The following is a 25,903-nucleotide window of genomic DNA, read 5'->3' on the forward strand; positions in this document are numbered from 1 at the left end:
ATGCTGGAAATTAATTTCCAAAGCCATTTTTGGGACACTAATATAGCTAAATCAGATTTTTATAGGACTGTGTTTCAAAAGATATAGTTTTTTGCTAATATTTCTTAATCCTACAGAATTTCTAACATGCCTATTTAATGTATGTAATTTTTTCCTGTGCAGTAACTATAGGAATAATAATAATATTGTTAGCCAGATTTAAACAGTGCCTACCAAGTGCTAGGTGCTATTCCAGACATTTTTCATATATTCTGTCTTTTAATCCTGAACCCTATAAGAGGTAAATTATCATCTCTAATTTATAGGTGAAGGGCTGGAAGCCCAAAGAGGTTAAGTAATGTTTCCAGTGTCTCACAGCTAGTATGAGGCACACTTGGTATTTGAACCTTGGGAGTCTCCTCCAGAGTCCAGGCTCTTTAGCCTGTCTTGCCTCGTGACTGGAGTTATTTGAAGAGCTATTATTCCTCCTTCCATCCTACTCCTGAGAGCAGTTCTGTATTATAGCCCACCACTAGTAGTCCAAACTCATCGAGCTGTACCTATTGTAAATCATCAGAAATATATAAAAGGAACTTATCTAGTTTTATGGAAGGAAAACTTGCTTTAGAAAGGGGGCAAAGCAAGTTTAATCCAGTCAGGGATTGGGAAACCCCCCTTCGCCTTCATTATCATCAAAGTTTAGCTCTAATTCAGTTGGCGTTGAGCTCTGCTTGAATCTGATGTTGGAATTTCCTTGTTCCCAAAAGGCCCTTGGCAGTGTGTCTTGTTTCTCAGGGATGGCAACATTGCAGTGTGAAACACAAACAGAAAACCAAATACAAATTTTAAGAGACTATTCTAGAGCTGTAGAGACTTGGGCTTGAATACCTGTTCTGCTACTTAAGGGATGGCAGATTTTAGACAAGTTTCGTTTCTTCTTCTTTTTTTTAAATGTTTCTTTAATTGAAGTATGGTTGATGTACAATATTATATAAGTTACAGGTGTACAATATAGTGACTCACAATTTTTAGAAGTTATAATCCATTTATAGTTATTATAAAATATTGTTTATATTCCCCATGTTGTACAATATATCCTGGTAGCTTATTTTATATGTAATAGTTTGTACCTCTTAACCCCTTACTCGTATATTGCCCCTCCTCCCAAACAAGTTTCTTAATGTTGTTGTGTCTCAAATTTCCTCATCTATAAAATTTATATAGTAATATCTATTTCACAATGTGGTATCGAAGATTAAATAAAATTTTAGAATGATAACACCTATTGTTACTGTTTTAGTTGGTCTGTTTAGGTCTGTAAAGTATCTTTATAAGACTCTTTCTTCCTAGATGTATCTTTTTTCTTAAGTAATGTTTTCAGTATATTGAGTAGTGTTAATAGTTTATATAGATCCTAACTCAGTGTATAAGAAACCATGGCGTCTCATTCATTCTTTTTAACAAATACCATAGTGATTAAGACATGGGCTCCAGACCAGACGACCTGGATCTTTTAGAGATATAATGCTTTTTCTTAATGAAAAAGAAATTAATCTGTGTGTCTCAAGAGAATCTTTTCTGAGTACTATTTAAATAGTATAGTATAGTAGGAGGTTAAGAGAATGGGTTTTAGATTCATACATGTGGATTCAAATCCTAGTTCCAGATTAGAACTGTGTTACCTTGCTCTCTGAGCCTCAGTTTTCCCCCATTCCCCATTTTCCATGTATGTAGAATGATGTTGATAATGATATATACTTTCTAGATTAGGAAGGAGTAGATGAGATAATGACCTAATAACTATTAAACAGAATTCTACTTCTGGCTAAGATGGAGTAACAGGGACCTGATTTACTCTCCCACCTAAAGCAATTAGCATTACCTTGATACCAAAACCAGACAAAGGAAATGACAGTCCAGCATCATTCATGAATGTAGATATTAAAATTATAAACTAAACTTTAGCAAATAGAATCCAGCAATGTGTAAAAAGAATAGCATATCATGACCGAGTAGGGCTTATCCTAGGAATTCAAGGTTAGTTTAACATTCAACAATCAATCATTATAATTTACCACATTAACACACTAAAAATCAAAAGTCATGTGATCATCTCAGTAGATACAGAGAAAACATTTGACAGAATCCAACACTTGTTCCTGACTAAAATGTCTCAGAAAACTAGGAATAGAAGTTAATGTCCTCAACCAGAAAAAGGGCATCTAAGAAAAAGCAACAGCTGATATCATAGTGATGAAAGGCTGAATGCTTTCCTCCTAAGATCAGGAACAAGATAAGGATATCCACTCTCACCACTTCTGTTCAACATTAATCTAGGGATTCTAATTGGTGTAGTCAGGCAAATAAAAGAGGCAGCAGATTAGAAAGGAAGAAGTAAAACTCATTTTTCAAAGGATGACATGATCTAGATACTAGAACAAGGAAGTGAGTTAAGTAAGTTGAAGGATACAAGATCAATATACAGAAATCAGTTTGCTTCTATATAACAGCAATGAACATTTACAAATTAAAATTTAAAACTAAGAATACCATTTATAGTGGTATTAAAACATATGAAATACTTAGGGATAAATCTGACAAAAGATGTGAAAGATCCATACACTGGAAACTTCCAAACATAGTGGAGAGAAATTAAATAAAGAAGATCTAAATAAATGATGGAATGAATCATGTTCAGGGATTAGTAAACTTAATATTGTTAAGGTGTCAATTATCCCCAAAGTAATGTATAGATTCAGTACATTCTCAGTCAAAATCCCATTAAGGTCTTTTGTAGAATTGACATGATTCTAAAATTCATGTGAAAATACAAAGGATCTAGACTAGCCAGAACATTTTTAACAAAGGACAAAGTTGGATGTCTATCTGATTTCAAGATTTATAAAGCTACAGGAATTAAGACAATGGGATGTTGATGTCAAAAGAGACAAAACAATCAGTGGAGCAGAATAGAGAGTCCAAAAAAAAAAAAAAGGACAAAACACATACGGACAACTGATTTAAAACAAGATGCAAAAGCATTTTTAATGGCGAAACAAGTCTTTTCAACAAACGGCACTGGAACAATTAGATATCTGTATCTGATAAAATGAACTTTGATCCACACTTCATACCATACATAATTACCTCAAAATGTGTCAAAGACCTAAATGTAAAGCTTAAAATTATAAAACTTCTGGAAGAAAATGTTGGGTCAGGGAATAATTTCTTAGATATGACACCAACAGCATGATCCACGAAAGAACAAATTGATAAATTGTACTTTTTAAAAATTAAAAGCTTTTTCTCTTTAAAAGATACTGTTAAGAGAATGAAAAGGTAAATTGCAGATTGGGATAAAATACTTGTAAATCATCTGTCTGATAAATCCTCGATATATAAAGAACTCTTAAAACTCAACAATAAAACAATCCAGTTTTAAAAATCAAAAGATTTGAACACAACTCACTAAGGGGTGACAAACACATGGCAGACAAATGACAAACATATTGAAAGATGCTCAACATTATTGTAGTTGTTAAGGAAATACAAATTAACATCACAATGAGATATCATTACACATGTATTGGAATGACTAAAATTAAAAAGACTGATCATACCAACGTTGGTGAGGATGTGGAGCGACTGGAATGTTCATATGCTGCTGTGGGAATGTAAAATGATGCAACCTCTTTGGCAAACAGTTTGGTAGATTGAGAAGTTTAATACCCACCTACTATATGATCCTACTACTTCACATTTAGATATTTACTCAGGAGAAGTGGAAACGTATGGTTATGCAAAGATTTGTAAACAAATGCTTGTATCAGATTTATTTGTAATAGCCAAAACCCAGAAACATTTCACGTGTCCATTGACAGGTGAATGTATAAACAAACTTTGTTATGTCTATACAGTTGAATATTCTTTAATACAGTAATAAAAAGAAACAATTGATGCATGCTTTAACATGAATGAATTTTTTAAAAATCATGCTGAATGAAAGAAGCCAGACAAGAAAGAGTACATACTGTGTGACTCCATTTATGTAAAATTCTGGCAAATGCAAAGTAATGTATAGTGACAGAAACTAGACTGGTAGTTGCCTTGGGGACAAGGTGGCTGGGATGGGGTGGGGAGGAGGGATTACAAAGGAGCACAAGGAATTTGGGGGACGATTGACATGTTTGTTATCCTGACTGGTGATGGTTTGAGTGTATACATATGTCAGAACTTAATAAATTGACACTTTAAAAATGTGCAACATATCCCTTGGAATACTGTTTAGCAATAAGAAGGAACAAACTATGGATACATGCTATGATGTGGATGAACCTCAAAAACACGCTTAGTGAAAGAAAGCAGATGCAGAACCACATTTATGTGAAATGTCCAAAAAAAGGGTGAAACTGTAAAGACAAAAAGTAGATTAGTGGTTGCCTGGGGCGAGGGGTTGGGAGGAAACAGTAAATGTGCCTCAGGGATCATCAGTTTTCAAACTGACTTATGGTGTTGGTTGATAAACATACTAAAAAATCATTGAATTATAAATTAGAAAATGGTGAATAACGTAATATGCAAAATATGCCTCTATAAAGTTATCAAGTATACCTCAATAAAGTTGTTGAAAAAGGAATAAAAATCTGTCTACAGTTGTATCTCATACAATATAACTATTCCATAAAAATATTTATTTTTATAATTATCAGAGGTAACATTTTTTTAAAAGATTTCAAAGAAAGTAATATATCTTCCTTAAAAGTTGGTGATTTCCACGAGTGATGTTATTCTTATTACATAGTTGGAAATACTAAAGGTTTATTTTTGTTGTTACTTTGTTTCTGTTGTTGCCACCTGTATGATACAAGGATTTGATTTAGAATGAGTGTGCAGATGAAGGGGCACTGACAGCATTACATGCCCATTCAGGGTCCGCCTCATTTTGGATAAAAGGGGGCTATCCAGAGCAGGGTCAACAAACGATGTACGGCCATGGGCCAAATCCAGTTGTGGCCTGTTTTTTTTTAATAACCTGTGAACTAAGAATGTCTTTACAGTTTTAAATGGTTTTAAAAAACAAGCAAAACAAAGAATTTGCAGAGATTATATGTGGCCTACGAAGCTTAAAATATTTACTGTCCGGATCTTTAGAGAAAAGTTTTGCTGACTCCTAATCTAGAAAGATGTTTTGAGGGAGAGTGAAATGTATTAGTTTTGTGTTTTTATTTGCCTGTATGGGAGAGACTATCTTACTTTAGTTAAATCACCTAGAATTCCCTTGTTATAATTCTGTACTGCCACATTGCTTCAGGATCCAGTTCTAATACTGCTGTAATGTGAAATTGCTCTTGAGTAGTTTAAGCTGGTTTTTCTTCTGTATCAAAGTGATAAATACAATCAGTTGAATGATCTTTCTTAATTATCTGACTTGAGGATTAGCATCTTGGGTATTAGAACTCAACCAGTAATGCCTTTGTATATCAGAACTCAACCACTAATGCCTTTGTATATCAGAACTTTACTAATGCTCTCATAGCCAGCCAGTATCTAACATTTGTCCGCATTACTTGCAGGTAAATTAGTTTCCTTCTTAATCTTTCCTACCATTTGTACCTATAGTTTACATATTCATGAAATTGTTTATGTCTACACGCACTATCAGATAAAATACTCATATCAGTGAAAATGTCATTCAGATGATATATTGAACATCATGCTGACAGAACAGACTATTATTGGAATATTTTATTTTTCAGTCTCTTATATTGCTGTTATGCAATCACCATTTATTTTCTCTCTTGGCATGAAGAATAAGTTGGTTGGGATAAAAGTGAGTTGCTAAGTGATCAGATTCAAGGGAAAAGTCTTAAAGCATAAAACTAAAAATAAAGTTTACAGGGGAGAAAAAGCACATTTCTTCAACTGGACCTTAAGTTTTTTAAAAATTTAAATTATGACTCTTTCCACGAAATAGAAATGAAACTAAGGCAGATTCTCAAAAAATGAAATTGAGACATAATATGTCTCAGTATATATATTCTAAATGGCAGTTTAATTTCAGGTAGTAATTAGATAATTTACAAATGATTAATCTGAGTTTAATATTTAGAAAACAATATCATAGTAATAATTCTGCTGCCCAGATAAACCTGTTGACATTTAAAAATTTTCAAATTAAAGTATTCACTTGGTTAAATTAAAGCAGTTTACAAAACTATATAAGGGAACACTAAATCCCATCTGTCTGCAATTGTTTTCTTATGGAACTCCTATTAATAGTTTTATCTTGTGCTTCCAGAAATGTTACAGCCTAAACACCCTTGTAAAAATATATATTATATATGGTGAATCAGTATTTTATTTTATAAAAATTTAATTTACACTAAACTTTTCAAACAGTCCTTAAAAGTAATATTGAAAGCGAAAATTTTCTTTCCTGGGATTTCACAAAATGAGAGTCAGAGTTAAGAATCTTGTCCTTTATTCATTATAAGAATGCTTAGTCAGGTGTATATTTTGACATTACACAAAAAAACTAAACAGTGTCCAGATATTATAGCAGAAACCTGCCAGAATAAAGACTTTGAAGTAATTTTCAAAGGGTGTCTGTTAGTATTTTATACCATACCACAAATCCATTTTATGTCAGCTGTGAGGCTCTCAGAAACATGCTTTGTTTTTTCTCAGTGATAGATTGCTTGTTTGATTTAAGAATCTTGGCCTCCAGCCTACTTTTCCAGATCACTTGTAAGTGTGATTGTAAGCCAGTAGGATTGGTTTTCTTAACTTGTCCTTTATTATAAGGTAAAAGTTCTTTCCAAATTTCTATTAATGTTGACTTTCCCATTTTACAGAGGCACACATAATATCATTATATTTGTCAAAAACTAAAATGTTCTCTCTCTCTCTTCCTTCTTTCACTTTTGTTAATATTGACTGCTTCACATATTTTTGTTTTGTTTCTGTTTTGTTTTTGTTTTGCGGTACGCGGGCCTCTCACTGTTGTGGCCTCTCCCGTTGCGGAGCACAGGCTCCGGACACGCAGGCTCAGCGGCCATGGCTCATGGGCCCAGCTGCTCTGCGGCATGTGGTATCTTCCTGGACCGGGACACGAACTCGTGTCCCCTGCATCGGCAGGCGGACTCTCAACCACTGCACCATCAGGGAAGCCCTGCTTCACATATTGTAAAATCAGAGGTGATAGTGTTGTTGTTAGGTTTCATTTGCTGAGAGTGGTGGAGATCAAGAGATAGAACTTTTCACTAGGAAAAAAAATTCTACAGCTGTAAAATACGGTACATTAGGACTTGTAGTAGGGAGCATTTATCAAGAAGTAAGGACATGAACTGTAGTTTAAAGAAAGATTTGGAATGTGCCTATTTGATGTATTTAACCTATCATAGTATTTCTTACCATAATAAATTATGACTCTCATGGCCTATTATATATACTCCTAAAAGAGCCTGTAAAATTTGACCCATGTTTCTGTATATATGTTTTCAAGTAGCAACTAACTTTTATGTCTGAATCCAGTTCAATAGAATCTCACATATGTAGAAATAGTTACTGTAGTTTTCATGGGTTTTAGACTTTGATTTTCAAATCAAGTCTAACCTAGAAATCTTCTGGGATTAATAAAGTTAGATAAACTTTGAGGATAAAAATGTAGATTTGTGTTATAATGCACAATGGACCTTTTAAAGGGTGCAGTGTACTATAAAATCTGTTTCAGATCATTTTTTGTAGTTTTGGCCCCTTTATAAGTGCTTTGGTGTCAGCACAGAAACTTAGTGGGATTTTCCACACTTTCAAAAGAATGTTTAGTGAGGACCTGCTATATTTCCAATCAACCTTTTTTTTTTTATTGAAGCTGATATTTATGCAGATATTTGAGTTAGAATATGATTGAAATCCACATAAATCCATTTATCTAGGGAAATATTACTTCACATTTCACTTTATAGAACATTAAAAATGAATAAGTACAAAGAAGAATGACTTCTGCATACCAGCTTTTATATATACACAATTAAAACATCTACATATTTTTATTCTTAAATGCTTACAAAATCTCTATAGGATCATGCCCAATCAACTTTTTCTGTTTAATTTTTCACTTCAAAGTAATTCAAGTATACATGTACATACAAGCTTTTAAAAATGACTTTTCACTGTAATATTTTCTGAAACACCATAAAATCAGGAATCTTGATGATCTATCTTCATTTTACCTTAGAGCATTGGGGACTCCTTGGTTCATAGCACTTTAGAAAAGAAAATCTAAAGAGAAATTAAATCATATTCATAACATTTTAGGTAAGAAAATAATGAAACATTACATATTTTCTTGGAATTTATTGCTTAATAAAGCTTAGTTAAGCTCTTACTTGAAAGAGCTTAAGCTCTTATTTTTAAATACCCTCAATGTCAGCATATCTTTTTCCTCAGTTTTTTATTTTGCAAAATTTTAAATGAATGGAAAGGTTGAAAGAATAGTATAACAAACACCTATATACTCATCACCTAGATTCACCAATTTTGTCACATTTGCTTAGAAAAACTAGGATAAGTAGTTTGCTTAGAGAAAATAGTAGATATTCTTTTATATTTTCTAAACCACTTAAAATTAAGTTGCAGACATCATAACACTTCATCATAACACTTATTTGCATATAAAATATGCAAATATTTTATATGCATAATTTATATGTATAGCCTAAGAATAGGACATTCTTCTGTATATGTTTTTTAAAATTTATTTTATTGAAGAATAGTTGATTTACAATGTGTTAATTTCTACTGTACAGCAAAGTGATTCCGTTATACATATATATACATTCTTTTTCCTATTCTTTTCCATTATGGTTTATTGCAGGATATTGAATATAGTTCCCTGTGCTATCCTGTGTATGTTTTTTAAAGTACTTTTGTTTTTTAGTGTAGTTTGTAGAATTTATTGCTATTTTTTTCTATTTATAAATTATTGATTTGCTTTTTCTTTATTATATTATCTTGAGATTTGTTTTGTTTTATAATTTTCTAAGTTTTATATGAGGTTTGTGAGTTTTTTTTTTTCTTAATAAGAGTTTAAATGTGTGAATTTGCCTCTAATTACATGCTTGATATTTAGTTTTCTTGTCATTATTTTCTAAATAATCTGCCATGGGACTTTTTATTCTTATTTGGGAGAGTATTTTAAAATTTTGGAACCTTTTTTGACTTTTAAAATTTTTACTGTATTCTAGTTTGACTGCCTTATGGTTGAAGACTGCATCCTTTTTAGTTTCTACTTTTAAAAGATTCCTCGAGACTTTCCTTGTGGCCCATAGTATAAGATTAATATTCTTTTTCCAAGTATCACATGGACACTTGAAAATAACATGTGCTCTGAGGCTTCCAGGTAAAGATGGATTGAATGCATACCACAGTAGTAACTGATCAGAAAATGTCAAATCTTAAGTCAGCAATGGAGAAAGCCAAAATATTAATATAATTTAAATTTCAGGATCTTTAAAAAGGCTAGGATCTGGCTCTAGATATCTCTGGAACTGAGTGTTAATGGTATGTGTGGGGATGGGGCAAGAACCTTCTGAAATAGGATTAGTTGAAAACTCTTGAAGAGTTTTACATATTTCATGACCCTGGGTAACTGCCCTTTCCCATGCTAGCAGATGGTGGGAAAGATTAAAACAAAGGTCTCTTACTGGAGGAGATCAGGAGTTGAGAAAATTGAAAACAGGGAGATTAAGTGAATATATGTATATGGAATGTTGAGAAATCCTTCCCTCCTCCCCACCCAGTCCTCTTCCCTTACCTTGCTCTCAGAATTCTGGCCACCAATCTAGGCAGGAGATTAGATGAGGATTAATTCAAGAATAATTATAATAGGCTTTTGAGCAGCTTTGTAATATTTTCCTTCCCATTTGAACATTCATGGTGGTTTTACTTTTTCAGTCTCTGGATGAAGAAGTAGTTCATTTCTGGTACTTTGATGAAAATTGGCATGATTTTAAAATAATTGTTATTATTTGTAGGGGTTTCTTTTAATGTAGTTTTTTTTTCTGGTACGCGGGCCTCTCATTGTTGTGGCCTCTTCCATTGCGGAGCACAGGCTCCGGACGCGCAGGCTCAGCGGCCATGGCTCACGGGCCCAGCCGCTCTGCAGCATGTGGGATCTTCCCGGACCGGGGCACGAGTCTGCGTCCCCTGCATCGGCAGGCGGACTCTCAACCACTGCGCCACCAGGGAAGCCCTAATTTTTCCTTCTTTTAATAGCTCTCTGAAGTTTTTCTTTTCTATTTTCTTTTTCCATATCTCTTTTTTTTTTTTTCCTCTTCTCTACTCTTCCCTACCTCCTTGTTCATCCACCTACATGTTGGAAAGACATGAAAAATATAATTAAATTTATGGGAAAATTAATGTGAATTAGTTGAAAGTGAATACCACAGACTAGTTTTTCAATGAAATACAACTAACTTTGATAACATAGAGTATCTGATCCAAAAATGTTGCTTGATAGGAGCTGCCTCAGTTAATTATGCTATATAATTAACAAATCAGTGGTTTATATTAAACAGTGTTTTTAATGTAAATGTTCTCTAAAGATGTTTAAATATTTTCCTGTAATCTCAATTCACATTCATTATATCACATTCATTACATCATATTCATTACATTCACATTCATTACATCATAAAACTTTTAAAACATATTTGACAGTCTTTGAATTATTACTAATTCCAAATGAGTGGCGTCAGTAAGTTTATTTGGAAACATTGGTTCCTCCTGTGAGTGGAGTCCTACTTTTCCTATTTATTTTCTTATGTCACAAGACAGATTCCTACTAGTATCCTGTGAAATCAACTTAAGTAAATAAAAGAGTAAAGTATTCTAAAGAAACTATACTTTCAAAATATGTATGCCACTTGTTCTGTTTTAATTTAGAAATTATTGCTATTTCTTTTAATTTATTAATATTGAATTAGAACATAAATTCTTAAATAATTTGGATTGAGGAAGACTTCTAAGAACTTCATTAAATATAATTGAAATTTTGAAGAACATCTTTTAAATGTAATATAATAGCCTAGCTTTGACATGAATGGTTATCATAGCATTAAAGGAAAAACAACTGGAACCCTTTTACAATCATGTAAATATCCAGATTTTGAAGACTTGTAAATAATAATGCTATTGGCAAATCAAACCATTTTCTTAAAAGAAAAAAAAAAAACAGGATAGGACATCTCAGATTTCTGTTTATAATAAATCATGCCAAAACCTGATTTAATTAGTGTTTCTTGTCTGGGTTTCAAATATACTTGGATCTTTGACATACTTAATATAAAGGCAGTGTCTTTGATGTGCTTTTCCCCCCTCTTTTTAAAGTTGTAGACATGGTCCCTTCATAGGTGTGTATCACTATGTTTTGCTTGTGTAATAGTGAATTGTTTTGTGGCATATTGTCAACTTGCCAGCTGATAAAAGATGATGTATATGGTAACAAAAATAAACAAGTTCAGGGCAAGGGAATATAAACATAGTAAAATCTTTTGTTGAAATCAGAGCCTTCAGTTTTAGCGAACATGTTAGAACAGGAAAAGTGAATGTGTTGGAGTTCAGTTAAACAAGATGTGAGTAGTGTAGAGCGTGGAAAATGAAGCCTTATTTTGAAGCATCTAGATCCACAAGTTGAGAAAGTGGCAAGCAAGGAGTATTGCTTAAATCAATTAGGTACAAACAATAGTTGGATACAAGGAGGCAGCTCATTGGTTCATGGCTCATTGCCACTTCCCCTCCTTTTCCTCCATTTCTTCCAGTTGATGATTAACTTTTCTTTCGTTGCATTATTTTTGATATATTGCAGTGTACTGTGTCATAGATAAGGAAATTTAAAGGTGGAAAATAAACTGTAGAATATAAAAGTCATATTCTGTACTTTTTAGTTCTCAATAAAAATAAAGGAGGTAGACTGGCAGTAGATCTTAGATTTCTAAAAGTATGGGGCTAAGAAAGAGGAGAAAATAATGTTTATCCTGGACCCAGTATGTGCCAGCATTTTGCTTGATGGTTTATTGTGAGAGATGTATATTTATTTAACTGGGATGAATAGTCTTTGTAGTATTTTAGGGTATATCCATTGTATGGATTTTTATCAGTGTTCTTACCAGTAGTCATATTAGAATTAAAAATAGTTTATTATCATTTTTAGTTTTCTTATCTATACTGTCATGAAATCAGATGATAATTTCCCAGAACTTTTAGGATTGGAAGTGTGACTCTCCCCTTCAATCAGATATAAATAATAGCATAGGAAAAACCATACCATTTGAGAGAAACAGCTAACTTTGCTTTTTAATTCATTGCAAGTAACTCAACAATGTGATCATTGATCAATAGAATGACACATGATGAAAAATATGTGACATAACATGCAGTAGGGAAGTAAACTGACTTGCTTTCCTTTGTTTGCCAACCCATTTGTTAATAAGTAATTGTCAGTACACTGCACACACAGCTTTCTTTTGTTAGCTTTATTTCAAAAAGCAGTGATAAGTATGATAGCTTTTACTGAATTCTGTCTTTATCCAAATCCTTGTAGAAGAAATTGAATGGATCTGAAAGATAATTCCCTGCGATTTTCATTAGTGTTTCTTCTGAACAAATAATAACATTTAGTAATATAGCATTTACAGTAAACAATAAAACATCTATAAGATCCTATTATGAATTATTAAATATATTAAATGTAACACAAAATTACGGATTTTTCAGACAACTTTATCATGAGCAATGATGAAGGCTGCTTTTGCCTTACAACACCCATAGATTTTGGTAAAGATATTGATTTGTTAAAGTGATGTAAAGCATAAACCGTACTACAACTTGTCTTTGCATGAATTTTTGCATACTTGGAGATAAATAATGTATTCTAACACAGGAGTTGGAAAACAGTGGCTCCGTGGTCTGTTTTTGTACCACCTGTGAGCTTAGAATGGTCTTTTAAGAGGTTGTATAAAAAAAGAATATGCAGCAGAAATCATATGTGACCCTCCAAGCCTAAAATATTTACTCTTTGGTCCTTTACAGAAAAAGTTTGCCAACCCTAAAATATAAATATATAAAACATAAGCCTGGGAAGTTCTGGTTCCAAGTGAGACGGTGTAATAATCACATGACACCCTATCTCTCTCAGTGAGTGCACCTATTATAAAACCTGGACAGAATGCATGGAGCAGCTATTTGAAGACTCTGAGAAGTCAATAGTAGCAGGTGAATTAGGGAAGACCAGAATTTGAAGTACCTCCAAACTGGTGGTGAGTTTGCCATTTTTCCTTTTGTGTTGTCACATGGCCTGGTCTCAACATAGCCTGAAACCGGAAAGCAGACATCAATGCAGGCAGAGAGCCCCAGGAGAGCTCTAGGAGAAGCCCTCTACCTCAGGCTTGGGAAATAGAGATCATGGCTCCTAACAGTGACAGTGGGTGCAGAGGAAGACACAGGTATCTAAAATTGAGAAATGGGGTTGCCTCACTTTCTGATTGGAGGATCTATGGTCTCAAGAGGTAGGGGCATGCACCCTTTTCTTATCTTCTCTGTCTTCCTGTCAGTTGGGCCCCACTGCCAAAACAGTTGGAGGAAGTAAGAGGCAAAATGTAAATAAAACCTCAGCTTTCTGGGCAGAGTGCTGAAAAGGAGAGCCTCAGGGAACCAGAAAGTACTGGGGATATCAAGGGGCGGGGTACTTAGGAAAGGGATCTCATAAAAATTATGTGTTAACTTCTGGAGCTGAAATTAGTGGAGGTGACAGAGGAAAGAGTCAAAGAACTTGAAGGTAGATCATAAAAATTATTCAATCTAAAAAACAGAGATGAAAGATAGGAAAAAAAAAAAGACCATCAAGGCCCTATGGGACGATAACAAAGATCTAACTTTCATATCATCGGTGTCTCAAAAGGAAAGGAGGAAGTATTGTGCAGAAAATTAGTTTTTTAAAAAATGGCAAGATTATGGAGAAACTCTCATACATTGATGGTTGGAATACAAAATAATACAGCCACTCTAGAAAACAGTTGATAGTGTCTTGTAAAGCTAAATATATGTTTACTGTAAGGTCCACCAGTTCCATTCCCATAGAGTTGAAACATTTGTGGTGAAATCAAAACTTAACGTTCACACAAATATCTGAACACAAATATTTATAGGAACTGTAGTGATAATCATCAAAAGATGGAAAAATCTCAGTTATCCTTCTATGTGTGAATGGATTAAAAAAAAAAAAAACATGTGGTACATCCGTATAATGGAGTATGACTCAGTGATAAAGAAAGGTATGAACTATTGATAGACACAACAATTTAGGTCAGTCCCAAAAGGTTACATACTGTAACCTGAGTGAAAGTAGTCTCAAAAGGTTACATACTGACACCAAAAGCACAGGTAACAAAAGAGATAAATTGTATTTTATCAAAAGAAGACTTTTGTGCATCAGAGGACACTATCAACAGAATGATATGGCAAGCCACTGAATGGCAGAAAATATCTGCAAACTATATATATACCTGATAAGAGACTTGTATCTAAAATATATAAAGTACTCTTATAACTCAATAATAAAAAGATAAAGTGAGCAAAGTATCTGAACACACATTTCTCCAAATAAGATATACAAATAGCCAATAAACACATGAAAAGATGCTCAGCATCATTAGCCATCAAGAAAATGCAAATTAAAACCAAATGAGATACGGCACTACACCTACTGAAATGGCTGTTACCAAAAAAACAGAAATTAGTGTTGGCGAGAATGGCGAGCATTGCTGGTGGGGATGTGAAGTGGTGCAGCCGCTGTGGAAGATGGTGTGGCGGTTCCTCAAAAAATTAAACAGAATTACCATAAGATCCATCAATTCCACTTACAGATATATACCCCAAAGAATTGAAAGCAGGGACTCAGGTATATGTATACCCATGTTGATAGCAGCATTGTTCACAATAGCCAAAAGGTGGAAGCAACCCAAGTGTCCATCTAAGGCTGGACGGATAAACAAAATGCATATGTACATACAGTAGAATATTATTCAGCCTTAAAAAGGCAGGAAATTCTGACACTTGCTACAACATGAATGAAACTTAGAGACATCATGCTAAATGAAATAAGCCAGTCACAAAAGGACAAATATATGATTCCACCAAATATTTGTCCCAAAGGACAAATATTATATGATTCCAAATGTGATATGAGGTACCTAGAGCAGTTAAATTCATAGAAACAGAAAGTAGAATGGTAGTTGTCAGCGGCTGGGGGTTGAAGGGAATGGGGAGTTAGTGTTTAATGGGTACAGACTTTTAGATGCAGGAGATAGGGTTCTAGAGATAGATGGTGGTCAGAGTTGTACAACAATGTGAATTATGGAGGAAAGAAAATGAAGGTTACATGTAATTATTCCATCTGTATGACTTTTTTTTTTTTTTTGCGTTACGCGGGCCTCTCACTGCTGTGGCCTCTCCCGTTGCGGAGCACAGGCTCCAGATGTGCAGGCTCAGCGGCCATGGCTCACGGGCCCAGCCGCTCCACGGCATGTGGGATCTTCCCGGACCGGGGCACGAACCCGTGTCCCCTGCATCGGCAGGCGGACTCTCAACCACTGTGTCACCAGGGAAGCCCCATTTATAGCATCTTAAAGGACTGGTTTTATAGTTTAAAATGCTAAACTAAAACTAGTTTTTTTTTTTTATCAACAGGTGATAACATGCACATAATAATAATATTTGAAAAATACTGAATAGCATAAATAAGAATATAAACGTTATTTTAAAATTGCAATTGGTAACATTTTAGTGCTTTTCATTACTGCTCTTTCTCTATGCATGCATTTGTGTGTGTGTGTAGCAGAGCAGAAACCTTATTCAGAAACCTTGATGAAGGAATGGAAAAGGGAAGCCTTGAGCCCTAAAAACACCTTCTCCTTGAGGGGAGGGGAGTAAATGAATTTTAAGGGATAGGAGGCAGGCATATCATCAGGGCTCTAGGAAAGGGGAGGAGATTTGCAAGGCACTATGCATTTATTTTTTATGTAATTGCTGTCATACTATATATTGAGTTTTCTATTCTCTTTTCCTTAAATACTCTATCTTGAATATTCTCCAAAATCATTAAAATTCTTACAGAGTGTTATTTTCATAGCTGTATTGTGGATATATCTTAATTTATTCAATTTTACTCCTTTTCTTGGGCATTTAGGTTGTTTCCAGTATCACTCATTATTATAACCATGATTCCTTTGAACATAAATTCACATAAATTCTCATGTGCACAGAATACAGTCTATGTGTAAATGTACAGCTCTATTGAAAAGTCTGAATTTAATGGAGTACAAACATGAAATAGTCTTCTCCATCCCCCGATTCCAAGTGTGCCATGTACAATTTTTCTTCTCTGTTATGCACAGGCATGTTAGGTGACAGGCATAATTCTAGTGGCTCTCAGTAATTAAAAGTGCAGTGAGATTCAGTTCAAAAATGTGATCTGCTATCCAGAGATTTTCCTTGTTCAATTTGGAACCAGGCTTTTATAGCTTGTGATCTGAAGCAGGGAGGGCTTAGTAAAATTTCACTCACACCTTCTCCCACTCTAGACTGTAGAGTGCTGCAGTGACTTGATTCAGTTCTAAATACCTCACCCTACTCCCTGTTCCAGGCCTAACTCTTCTGTGGTAGAGGCTTAACAAAGGGAATAAGGGAGAAGTGGCAACTGCCCCGTCTTATCTGCCTGTATTTGTGGTCCCTACTTTGGTTGTTGCCACTTCTCTGGCCAGTGACCAGCTCTTATTTGATGTCCTTCAAGCATATGTTCAGCAAACTAGTATATTCTTCTGGCAGTGCCCCCAGTCTCTACACAAGAGCCTCTTGGAGCCTTGCCTCTTGGCCTGCTTCTCCTTAGCGTGGTTGTTGATTATGGTGAGAACTTTTCGGCCTTAATTGTTGGCATCTTTCTTTAAAATATAGGGCACGCACTACATGCCTTTTTTGCTTTCAGATTTAGGCCCTGGTCGTCAGTCCTGAAGAAACTTCCAGAAAGGCCCCATGCAACATCTTGTTTCAAGTGCATATATAAAATTTACGGCAGTTGTTGAAACAGTTGCTAAGCATTTTTCCTACTTTTATTTTAAATGGCAATGCAATTCTTAGCTTGACAAAACATTTTTTTTGCCTCGTCTGCATAATAGATGCATTGTAGGATACCAAAAGTCTATCAGCACCCAACAAAGCTTTCTGTTAAACACAACAAAACAAAAATCTTTTCTGCTTTAGCAAAAAGTAATGGTTTCTTTTGCCCATTCACTTTCTCAGACATCCTTTGGTCTGTCTTCCACACCAGAGGTCTGCAAACTGTGGCCTGTGGGCCACTTCCAGCTCTCCAGCTGTTTTTGTAAGTAAAGTTTTCTTGAAGCACAGCTGTGGTCATTTGTTTATGTATTGTCTATGATGACTTTTGCACCACAACAGCAGAACTGAGTATTTGCGACAGAAACCGTTAGGCCTGCAAAGCCCAAAATATTTACTGTCTGACCATTTACAGAGAAAGTTTGCCAACTCCTGTTTTACACCCTTCCTCTAAAATTCTTTCCAAAACGTAAACCAGAAATACCATTTGTCTGCTTAAAAACCTTAAGTAGCTTCTCACTGTTGACAGAATATATTCTAAAATGTTTAGCTTTACATTCGAATCTTTTTATAATTTAGTGTCAAATCACTATGTCCAGTTCAAATTCAGGATTTCCTGTTATTTTCAGTGATGCAGCTTGAAGTCTAGAGTTACAAATTGGCAGCTTACAGGCTGAGTTTGGCCCCCAGACTTGTTTTGTTTTATTGATTCAGCATTTAAAAACTAGATAATGTCACATAGAAATCCAGATTTCTAGTTGTTCTTCACCAGTCAAGAGTTCTGATAAACCGGCCTCAGAGCCCTCAGTGTAACATTCTGTTAGCACTCCGTGGCTGCTGCCTCTTCCCTATGGAGCAGTGCTCTCCACCTATGCACAGCCTGTGCCCCGTGGGTCCTGTATGCATATGCACTCAAACCCAGTCCTCTTCAATCATGCATGTTACCTGCTGTGGCCACTGTAGCCATTTGAGTTTGCAACCCTGGGCCTAGATATAGTGAGCTGCCTTCTGGTCACCTGATCCACCTGTTCTCACATTACCTCTTGCTGCTCCATCTGCCTAGAAGATCCTCTTTGTCCTTCAGAATTTTTCATCCTTTAAGACTCAATTTAAATATAACCTTTGTGAAGCCTTCTCTGCCAAAGGCAGTCACTTCTTCCTCTCTACCCTTGTGGCACTTTGTTCATTTGATTAGAGTAGCACCTGTCATGTTGTATTTTAGTGACCAGATGGTGAGCTCCTTGACGTTAAGGTTTGTATCTTACTCATCTTTCTGTTCCTAGTCCCCAGCATGTTGCTCAACAAAGAGTGAAGGCCAAGTAAATGTTGCTGAATTGCACGCCGTTAACATCTAAAAACTGGGAAGGTAGGAAAGGATTCATTAGGTGCAAAGAAAAATTCATATTTTTCCCACTTAAATGTATATTCTTTCCCTTTCAGTATTTCACTTAGTTTCCTCTTTTTCTCCCCTTAGTTTATAACCAACTCATTTGTGTTTCCCAGACAACTGACACTTTAATTTTCATTAAGGATTACCAACACTTATTAGCTGTGTTCAGGGTTACAAGCTAATAAATGGTGGAAATGAGGTTCAAAGTCACATTTCTCTGCCTTTAGAGCTCATGCACATAGCTGCTGAGCCACTCCTTATCATGTGCATGCTTTTGAATAAGTTACAAAGTTTTCTAAGTCTCAGTTTCTAATTGTAAAAGAGGAATGATAGGGCTTCCCTGGTGGCGCAGTGGTTGTGAGTCCGCTTGCCGATGCAGGGGACACGGGTTCGTGCCCTGGTCTGGGAAGATCCCGCATGCTGTGGAGCGGCTGGGCCCGTGAGCCATAGCCACTGAGCCTGCGTGTCTGGAGCCTGTGCTCCGCAACGGGAGAGGCCACAACAGTGAGAGGCCCGCGTACCGCAAAAAAAAAAAAAAAAAAAAAAAAGAATGATAATGGTTCCCATCTTTTAGGATACGTGGGAGAAATGAATGAGAATATCTATATAATGCTTAGAACGGAGTTTGTCTTAGAGTAAGCACCCAATAAATAGAGCTGCTTGATTATTATTATTATTATTATTACTATTATTATTACTGCTGCCACTGCTGCTGCTACTACTTCTACTGCTGTTACTTAATGTTGTATAGGAGATACACAGACTGTCTTGTCTTCCTTTTCTTGGTGTAGACTTTCAGGAGTCAAGGGAATTGAGTATTGGCCCACCTGCAGAAACCATTGCCAGGCTACCCTATTTGTAACCCTAGAACATTGCACTTGGAAGGGGTTTTGGAGGTCAGGTGTTCTAACAAGTGCTTATCCAAAGCAGCATTCCTCTCTGCAGTTCCCAGCTAGAGATGATCAGTCATCTAGAGGCTGTTACATTTACAGTGACAGAAGCTGGCCACTTTAGGTGGAAAATATGATTGTTTAAAAACTGTGCACACACACTTTTCTTTTTCTTTTTGTCCTCTGTAAAACGTAGAAAATTAAGTTGAATCCTTTTTCCATACTGTTGTCCTTAGTCCTTCAAAGTATTTGAGCTGAATTAAACAGCGACACTGGTGGTTCTCAGAGTGTAGCCCTTTTAACTTGAGCCCCTTTCCTCAGGAGCCTTTCTTCTCTCTTCCCCTTTCTTTTATTCAAAGAATCCTCGAAGACCCTAAAAGCATAGGCTAAAATTTTTGTGTGCCTGTGTGCATTTTTCTGGTGCAAGTTTTGATAACCCGAAAAAAGTTTAAGAATCACTGTCTTAGACACTCTCATGACTATAGTTTATCCTGCATATGTCTGCATCTCAAAGGGACAAACAATGGTTAAGGACCACAGTTTTTTAGTTTTCTCATAATGGTAGAGAGTGATTGAAAACAAAGGTTAGGAATTGCATAGAAAGAGGAAAATCTGAGAGTTAAAGCCAAGAGGTATAGTTCAGCTGTATCGATTGAGCCACCCCCCTGACATCTTTGGGAAGTCTTCCATTTAGTCTGCTTAGGGAGTTATTTCTGATATAATAAGGATGTTAAGCAGAAGGGAGGATTCAGTAAATCAGTCTTTTCTTAAAAACATTTATGCTACAGAACAAGGAATAACTATTTTGCCCTGTAGTGGACAATCACTTTAGCTAAACATAGGTACTGTTGTGACTATTATATATTCAAATACACACATATGTACACACACAGGTACAGTGCTTAACATAGTTCAGTATCGCCTTCAAGGTCAACCCCTTCCACTCCCCCAGGCCCCACTTTTTTCCTGCTTTGCCAAGTCTGATGCTCTGCTATTGAGAATCTAACAGATAATATATCCTCAAAATGGTCCTCCTTACCTTTGTCAGGCCACAGAATGTTACGGTGTGGAAAAGCACTACTGGAAGAACAGAGCAACTGAGATATAGATGGAGAAGCTTGTAAATGTTGCTTTCCTGAGTTATCTCTAGATCATTGTCGGCCCAAATAAATTTCCTATGCAAGTTTTGATAAAATGCATGCATTCATGCATACATTTTTTTTTACATAGCTCTTTGTCATCAGTAGTCAATTGTGTAATCCAAGTTATGCCCATAAAATATCTTTTTCATAATTTTACAAAATATCTAAAAGAAAAAGTAAAGTGAGGTATTATGGCTAAAAATATATTTTAAGATTCAGTAGAGGACATAGTACTGATAATTAGAGGTGCTAAAATTTGGACAAAAGTGTAAACTATACTTTTGGGTGTTTTTGTTTTTGTTTTTTGCGGTATGCGGGCCTCTCACTGTTGTGGCCTCTCCCACTGCGGAGCACAGGCTCCGGACGTGCAGGCTCAGCGGCCATGGCTCACGGGCCCAGCCGCTCTGCAGCATGTGGGATCTTCCCGGACCGGGGCACGAACCCGTGTCCCCTGCAACGGCAGGCGGACTCTCAACCACTGCGCCACCTGGGAAGCCCTAAACTATATTTTAAGACAATTTGTATATTTTAAAACTTAATGAAACCATTGAAGTCATCTGTTTTGCATTTCTTTTTTGTTCTTGTTGTTGTTTGGGTTTTTTTTGTTTTGCATTTCTAAAGCCTATGTTGTTAGGTTATTGTAAGAATGGCAATATAAGTCTGCAGAAAGTATAGTTACAAAAATCTGAGACTTTTAGTATATACAGTCCAACAGTATAGCTTATAACTATCAAGGAAGATATACTGGACCTCTTGCTTTTTCTTGTATCTATTGCTTTCCCAAATCTAAGGTAGGTATAGGTCTTTACAAAGGGTAAAGGAACTCCTTAGAGCTGTGTTGGTTACTTAAGTTGGTAATAGAAAGGAGGACATTTTGAGGGAAAGTGGAGAATTAAGAGAGGAATGAAAGGACACATGTTGATACTCTTGGTGTTTTGTTTTGTTTTCTTTTTTTTTACCATAGCAAATGTAAGGTGCCCTGTCTGTCAGTGAACTACCTACTTCAATACAACTTAAAGTCTATAAGTTCTATGGATTTAATAAGGAGAACTAAGCATTGCTTGATTTTTTTCCCTCTCCAAACTCCCACTTGTGGATTGGCATAAAGTGAAAATTCCTCCAGTAATGCCCAAGCCTTCTCATTTAGGGTTTGGTACTGCATCATGCCTAAGTGAATGTCGAATAAATGTTGTCTGATGATGATGAGAATAATTTGTTTCAGGAGGAATTCTCTTTATGCTTATGTACTACATTTCTCACAATGGTCTCAAGAGTCATTGGAAAATAGAATTCTTGTTTGAACTCTTACTGTCTAATTTTTGCCAATTACACTATTGTAAGTTTTATATGAATTTCAAAAACTGGATTCATTTGGCAAAGTGCAAAATCCTCTAAACATAGGAATGCAATAGAACTGATTTTAACTGGTGTATTTAAGAAGAATAACATGCACTGAATTTGAATGGTAAACTCAAGGACTTTCCAAAGATGTGTGCTGGGTTTAGGTGTTTTATGAATAGGGCTCATTCACTATATATTTACTTACTGTGGCTTTTACTAAGTAGCAGGATAATTGTTATTGCAGAGTTAGAGTGTTAGCATAGCATCTTGAAAATGTCTCTGTGTGGGATATGTTATGTGAATGTGCGTTGTCACGTAGTTTCATTTTGGACTTTTGAAAGCATTAACTTCTAAATATTTTCTTAGTTTATTTTAAAAAATAAACAACTTGAAGAAAAAATATCACTAATTCCTTGGTGGTAGGGAAAGGGTGGGGGGAATGGTGTATTCTGCCCCAGGATATGCTTTGGGGAAATTACTTGGAATTCAAGGAATCGCAAGTGGAGCAACTTTAAAACACTTTGCTATAATGTGTTCTAAAAGGTAATTAAGTCTTGACATGTAAAGACATGTTAATGTAGTATTCTGAAAAAAGTTATGGAAGTTTTTTTCTTTCACAGTAGGGTCTCCTAATACATAATTTGCACTAGTTGAATATTTGAAAAAACTGTCTGGAACAACTATTGATACAGTTACCAAAAATTGTATTATCATCTCACTTTCACATCATTAACGTTATATATCCTTTTCTTTCAGCTGGATATGTCAAGTGACCAGATAGCTGCCAATCTGCAAGCAATTATCAGTGAAGTTTGTAGGCAAAGACCGCTGAATTTGGGTAAGTGGTTCCCTGGGGAAGATTTCCTTGTAGCTCTGTGATACTTTAAAAATGTAAAATATTAAGAAAACAATCCAGTTAATATGCAACTGCAATAGCAATAATATTTCCAGGGATTAAAGAAATACAACTTAATTCTCCAAAGGATTCCTAATGACCTTATTAAGAAGTTGTAGTTGTTTGGAGAGGAGACCTCTTTAACATTAATAAGGAATACATCGTGAAACCTTTATAAATTCCCACATTATTTCTACCATTAAATGTAATAAAGTTTGAAAGAAAACTGTAACGGATTGCCTTAAACTTACAATAGTGTTTAAGCAGAAACTAAAGTCCTTTGTGAGGTAGATGATATTTTGAAGCCAGACCATTCACTTTGTCACTGGTACTAGCAGTTGGCTTTCTTAATCTTATTTATTTTAGAAAAGAAACAAGGTTTTTAATCATGTCACAAGAATCACTATTTATAAATGGGGTGATATGTGGAGAACAGTGAAACTTGATGTGGAAGCTGTGTCATAGGCTAGGAACACGTGTAGTACCCACTGCATTACCTGCCATTCACAGTCCTTCCTCAGGCAAACATGTTCTCTTTCCGCTGGTTGAAAGCAAGCAAGAGTCTGTAACCCTCATTTGACTATGCACTTACAGGCTTACCATTATAGGAATCTGTCATGTTTCATCTTATAAACCAAGTGTATAATTAAAACACAATCTCACATTATGTTTAACCTTCTTTGGGAGTTAAACACACTGATGAATAAATACCTCATTTGTTAATTCTGTTGTGCTAGATATGACCATAGTACTTAGTGATTGTATGTGTATAGATTCTTCTCTTTCATGGAGAACTTTGAGTATAGGAGCCTCTGAACCTATGTCAGGAGTAGAATGATGAACAGTAAATCTCTAAAAGAAATGTAGTTATCTTCTCTTTGCCATTTTAACTGAGGGTCCCTTAACATTGTTCTTATGAAAGGCTTTTTAATTTTTAAGGAATTTTACTAAATGTTTGGTAACACAGAGTTAGCATCTGTGCTGACTGTTTTAAATAAATATTTAGAATCTTGCCATCAAATGTAAATATCATCACCTGTTCCCTTTACTGTTGACTTTGCAATAAAATAAATTCTAGGTGATCCCCTTCTGAAAGAGAGAAATGAATTATTAGTGAATATGTGTAGTTTCATCTATAAATTTCTAATATACTATGGTACAGCTAGTTTGTCTTCTACTTTAGAAATGGAGCGATCTTCCCTTTGTTATAATTCAAAATAATAGTTCAGTAATATCAGTACTTTTCAAGTGAAAATATAACACGAGTCCTATAAAGTTTCTTGTATGTTTGTGTTTGCTCATTAGGTATCTATGGAATAAAATGAAAATTGATTCTTGTCTTTGTTTTCAGGACCCTTTGTGGTACGTGCTTTCCTTCGAAGTTCAACAAGTGAAGGTTTGTTACTAAAGATCGAGTCATTATTGCCTAAAGAAGTAGAACCCAAAGAAAGTGACAAAAAAGCTGCCTAAATGTGTTACATTGAGAAATTATTTTCAGTGGATCAAGAAACAACAGAGAAAATTAAAAACTGTTTAATTTGTAAGTTTGGTGTCTTGTTATTTCTTGATCATCATACTTGAAAGTAAATTTTAACACTGGAAAATCTTATAATACTTTCAAAACTAAGAAAGTAAAATTTGCTCTGTGTCTGAACCTAACTTTTAGATCATGTTAAATTTTCTTCCTTAGTATTCAGATTCTACAATCTGATAACTATAGCAGCAATTTCTAGCTTAATAACTTTCCCTTGAGAGTCATACCATCTGAGGGAAAAGTAACATCCTCAGTTCCCATAAGACAGAGAACGGCAGAGTCATGAGCTACATCACAAATATGACTATTTTCTAAAGAAAAAATATGGAAAATCTTCATTCTAATAATTCCTTAATGTCTTTTGTGATAGCATGAGTATAGAAAATGATTAAGCCCTTAAAACAAGCGGGTGGAAAACTTTTTTTTCTCTTAGGAATCAATTTATAGTATTTGTATTTTTTTGTAATAAGAATATTGTATATTTTATTTATTTTTAAAAATATTATATATTTTAATGGTGCTTTGTAATATACAAGGCACTGTGTATGGTGTTTTTATATACTTTATTTGATCCTGAATTCCTCTGCTTAATAGCAAGTTGTTAGTGTTTGTTGAATGAATATCCCATGAGGTAGATAAAACAACTTAATTTATGGTTGAAGGATCAGGCTGCCAGTTTGCATACTGGTGTTGGTCCTTAAGTATTTACTGGTATGTGACAAAACAAAAAAAATAAGGATAATTTTGTCATGCAGTTGCCAACTGTCCTTTCTTGGGAACGATTTCTTTTACTCTGAGACTGTCTTCCACTTTTTTTAGGGGATGTTCAAGGGCTTTTTCTTATATGAAAAAATAGTCCTGATAAATTTGTTGGTGGGTTTTAATAACACTCACTTTGTAAAGAATATTTTGACGGCTCCATATAGGTCTCCCCAGTTGTTTTTGAAATTTTAGTGGTCTGACAAGTCCAAAAGACTGTGAACCACCATTGTACTCCACTAAGCCTTTTTTCCCACAGGAAAATTAAAATTTAAGGGCTGTTTACCAAAAGCAACTGTAGCATTAACTACAAAACAGTAACAGCAGTTACCTTTTATTGAGTGCCTACTACTATCTTATGCTTTTTATGCATTCTCTCATTTCATCCTCGCAGGAGTTTAGTAAGAAGGGTGGTACTCTCACTTTACAGTTAAGGAAATTGAAACTTGTGTGAGGTCCTCTAAGTGGCACACTAAGATTCAAACCTACATTTGTCTGATTTTGAAGCCTGTTCTCTTAACCATTAGGGTGTTTTACCTCCTTTTTATGTGTTCTAAGATAAATTAAACTATTTAACCAATTTAAAATTTTTAAAATATTGAATAATTACACTTCAGTTTCTCAGTATGTCTAGTTATGGGGTTATGGCACAGTGATGTGAGGAAAGTTGAAATAAAAGGGTTGGAGGAGTGGGATGAGAAAAAAGCAGCGCAGGATGGAGAGAAAAAAGATATCTACTTGTTTCCCACATTTATGGTCTTCTGAAAGCATACTGATTGTTATTTAAGACCCTAGATCACAGAGTAG

At 35.1% G+C, this 25,903-nt stretch overlaps 1 protein-coding gene across 5 annotated transcripts in view; it reads left to right on the top strand.

The window, feature by feature from the left end:
- Positions 1 to 25,903, top strand: part of MRPL1 (mitochondrial ribosomal protein L1) — a 101,375-nt gene that overhangs the window by 64,840 nt on the left and 10,632 nt on the right. For 4 of the 5 annotated variants that reach the window (XM_032633761.1, XM_032633762.1, XM_032633760.1 and 1 more), the window contains 2 exons: positions 22,665 to 22,746; positions 24,155 to 24,343. In XM_032633761.1, coding sequence (XP_032489652.1) covers positions 22,665 to 22,746; positions 24,155 to 24,273 — 201 coding nt within the window. In that variant the 3' untranslated portion in view covers positions 24,274 to 24,343. Of the gene's footprint in view, positions 1 to 22,664; positions 22,747 to 24,154; positions 24,344 to 25,903 lie in introns of those variants that run through there. The other variant, XM_032633763.1, reaches the window with a different exon arrangement.

Source organism: Phocoena sinus, chromosome 5 (assembly GCF_008692025.1).
Source record: "Phocoena sinus isolate mPhoSin1 chromosome 5, mPhoSin1.pri, whole genome shotgun sequence".
Taxonomy (NCBI): domain Eukaryota; kingdom Metazoa; phylum Chordata; class Mammalia; order Artiodactyla; family Phocoenidae; genus Phocoena; species Phocoena sinus.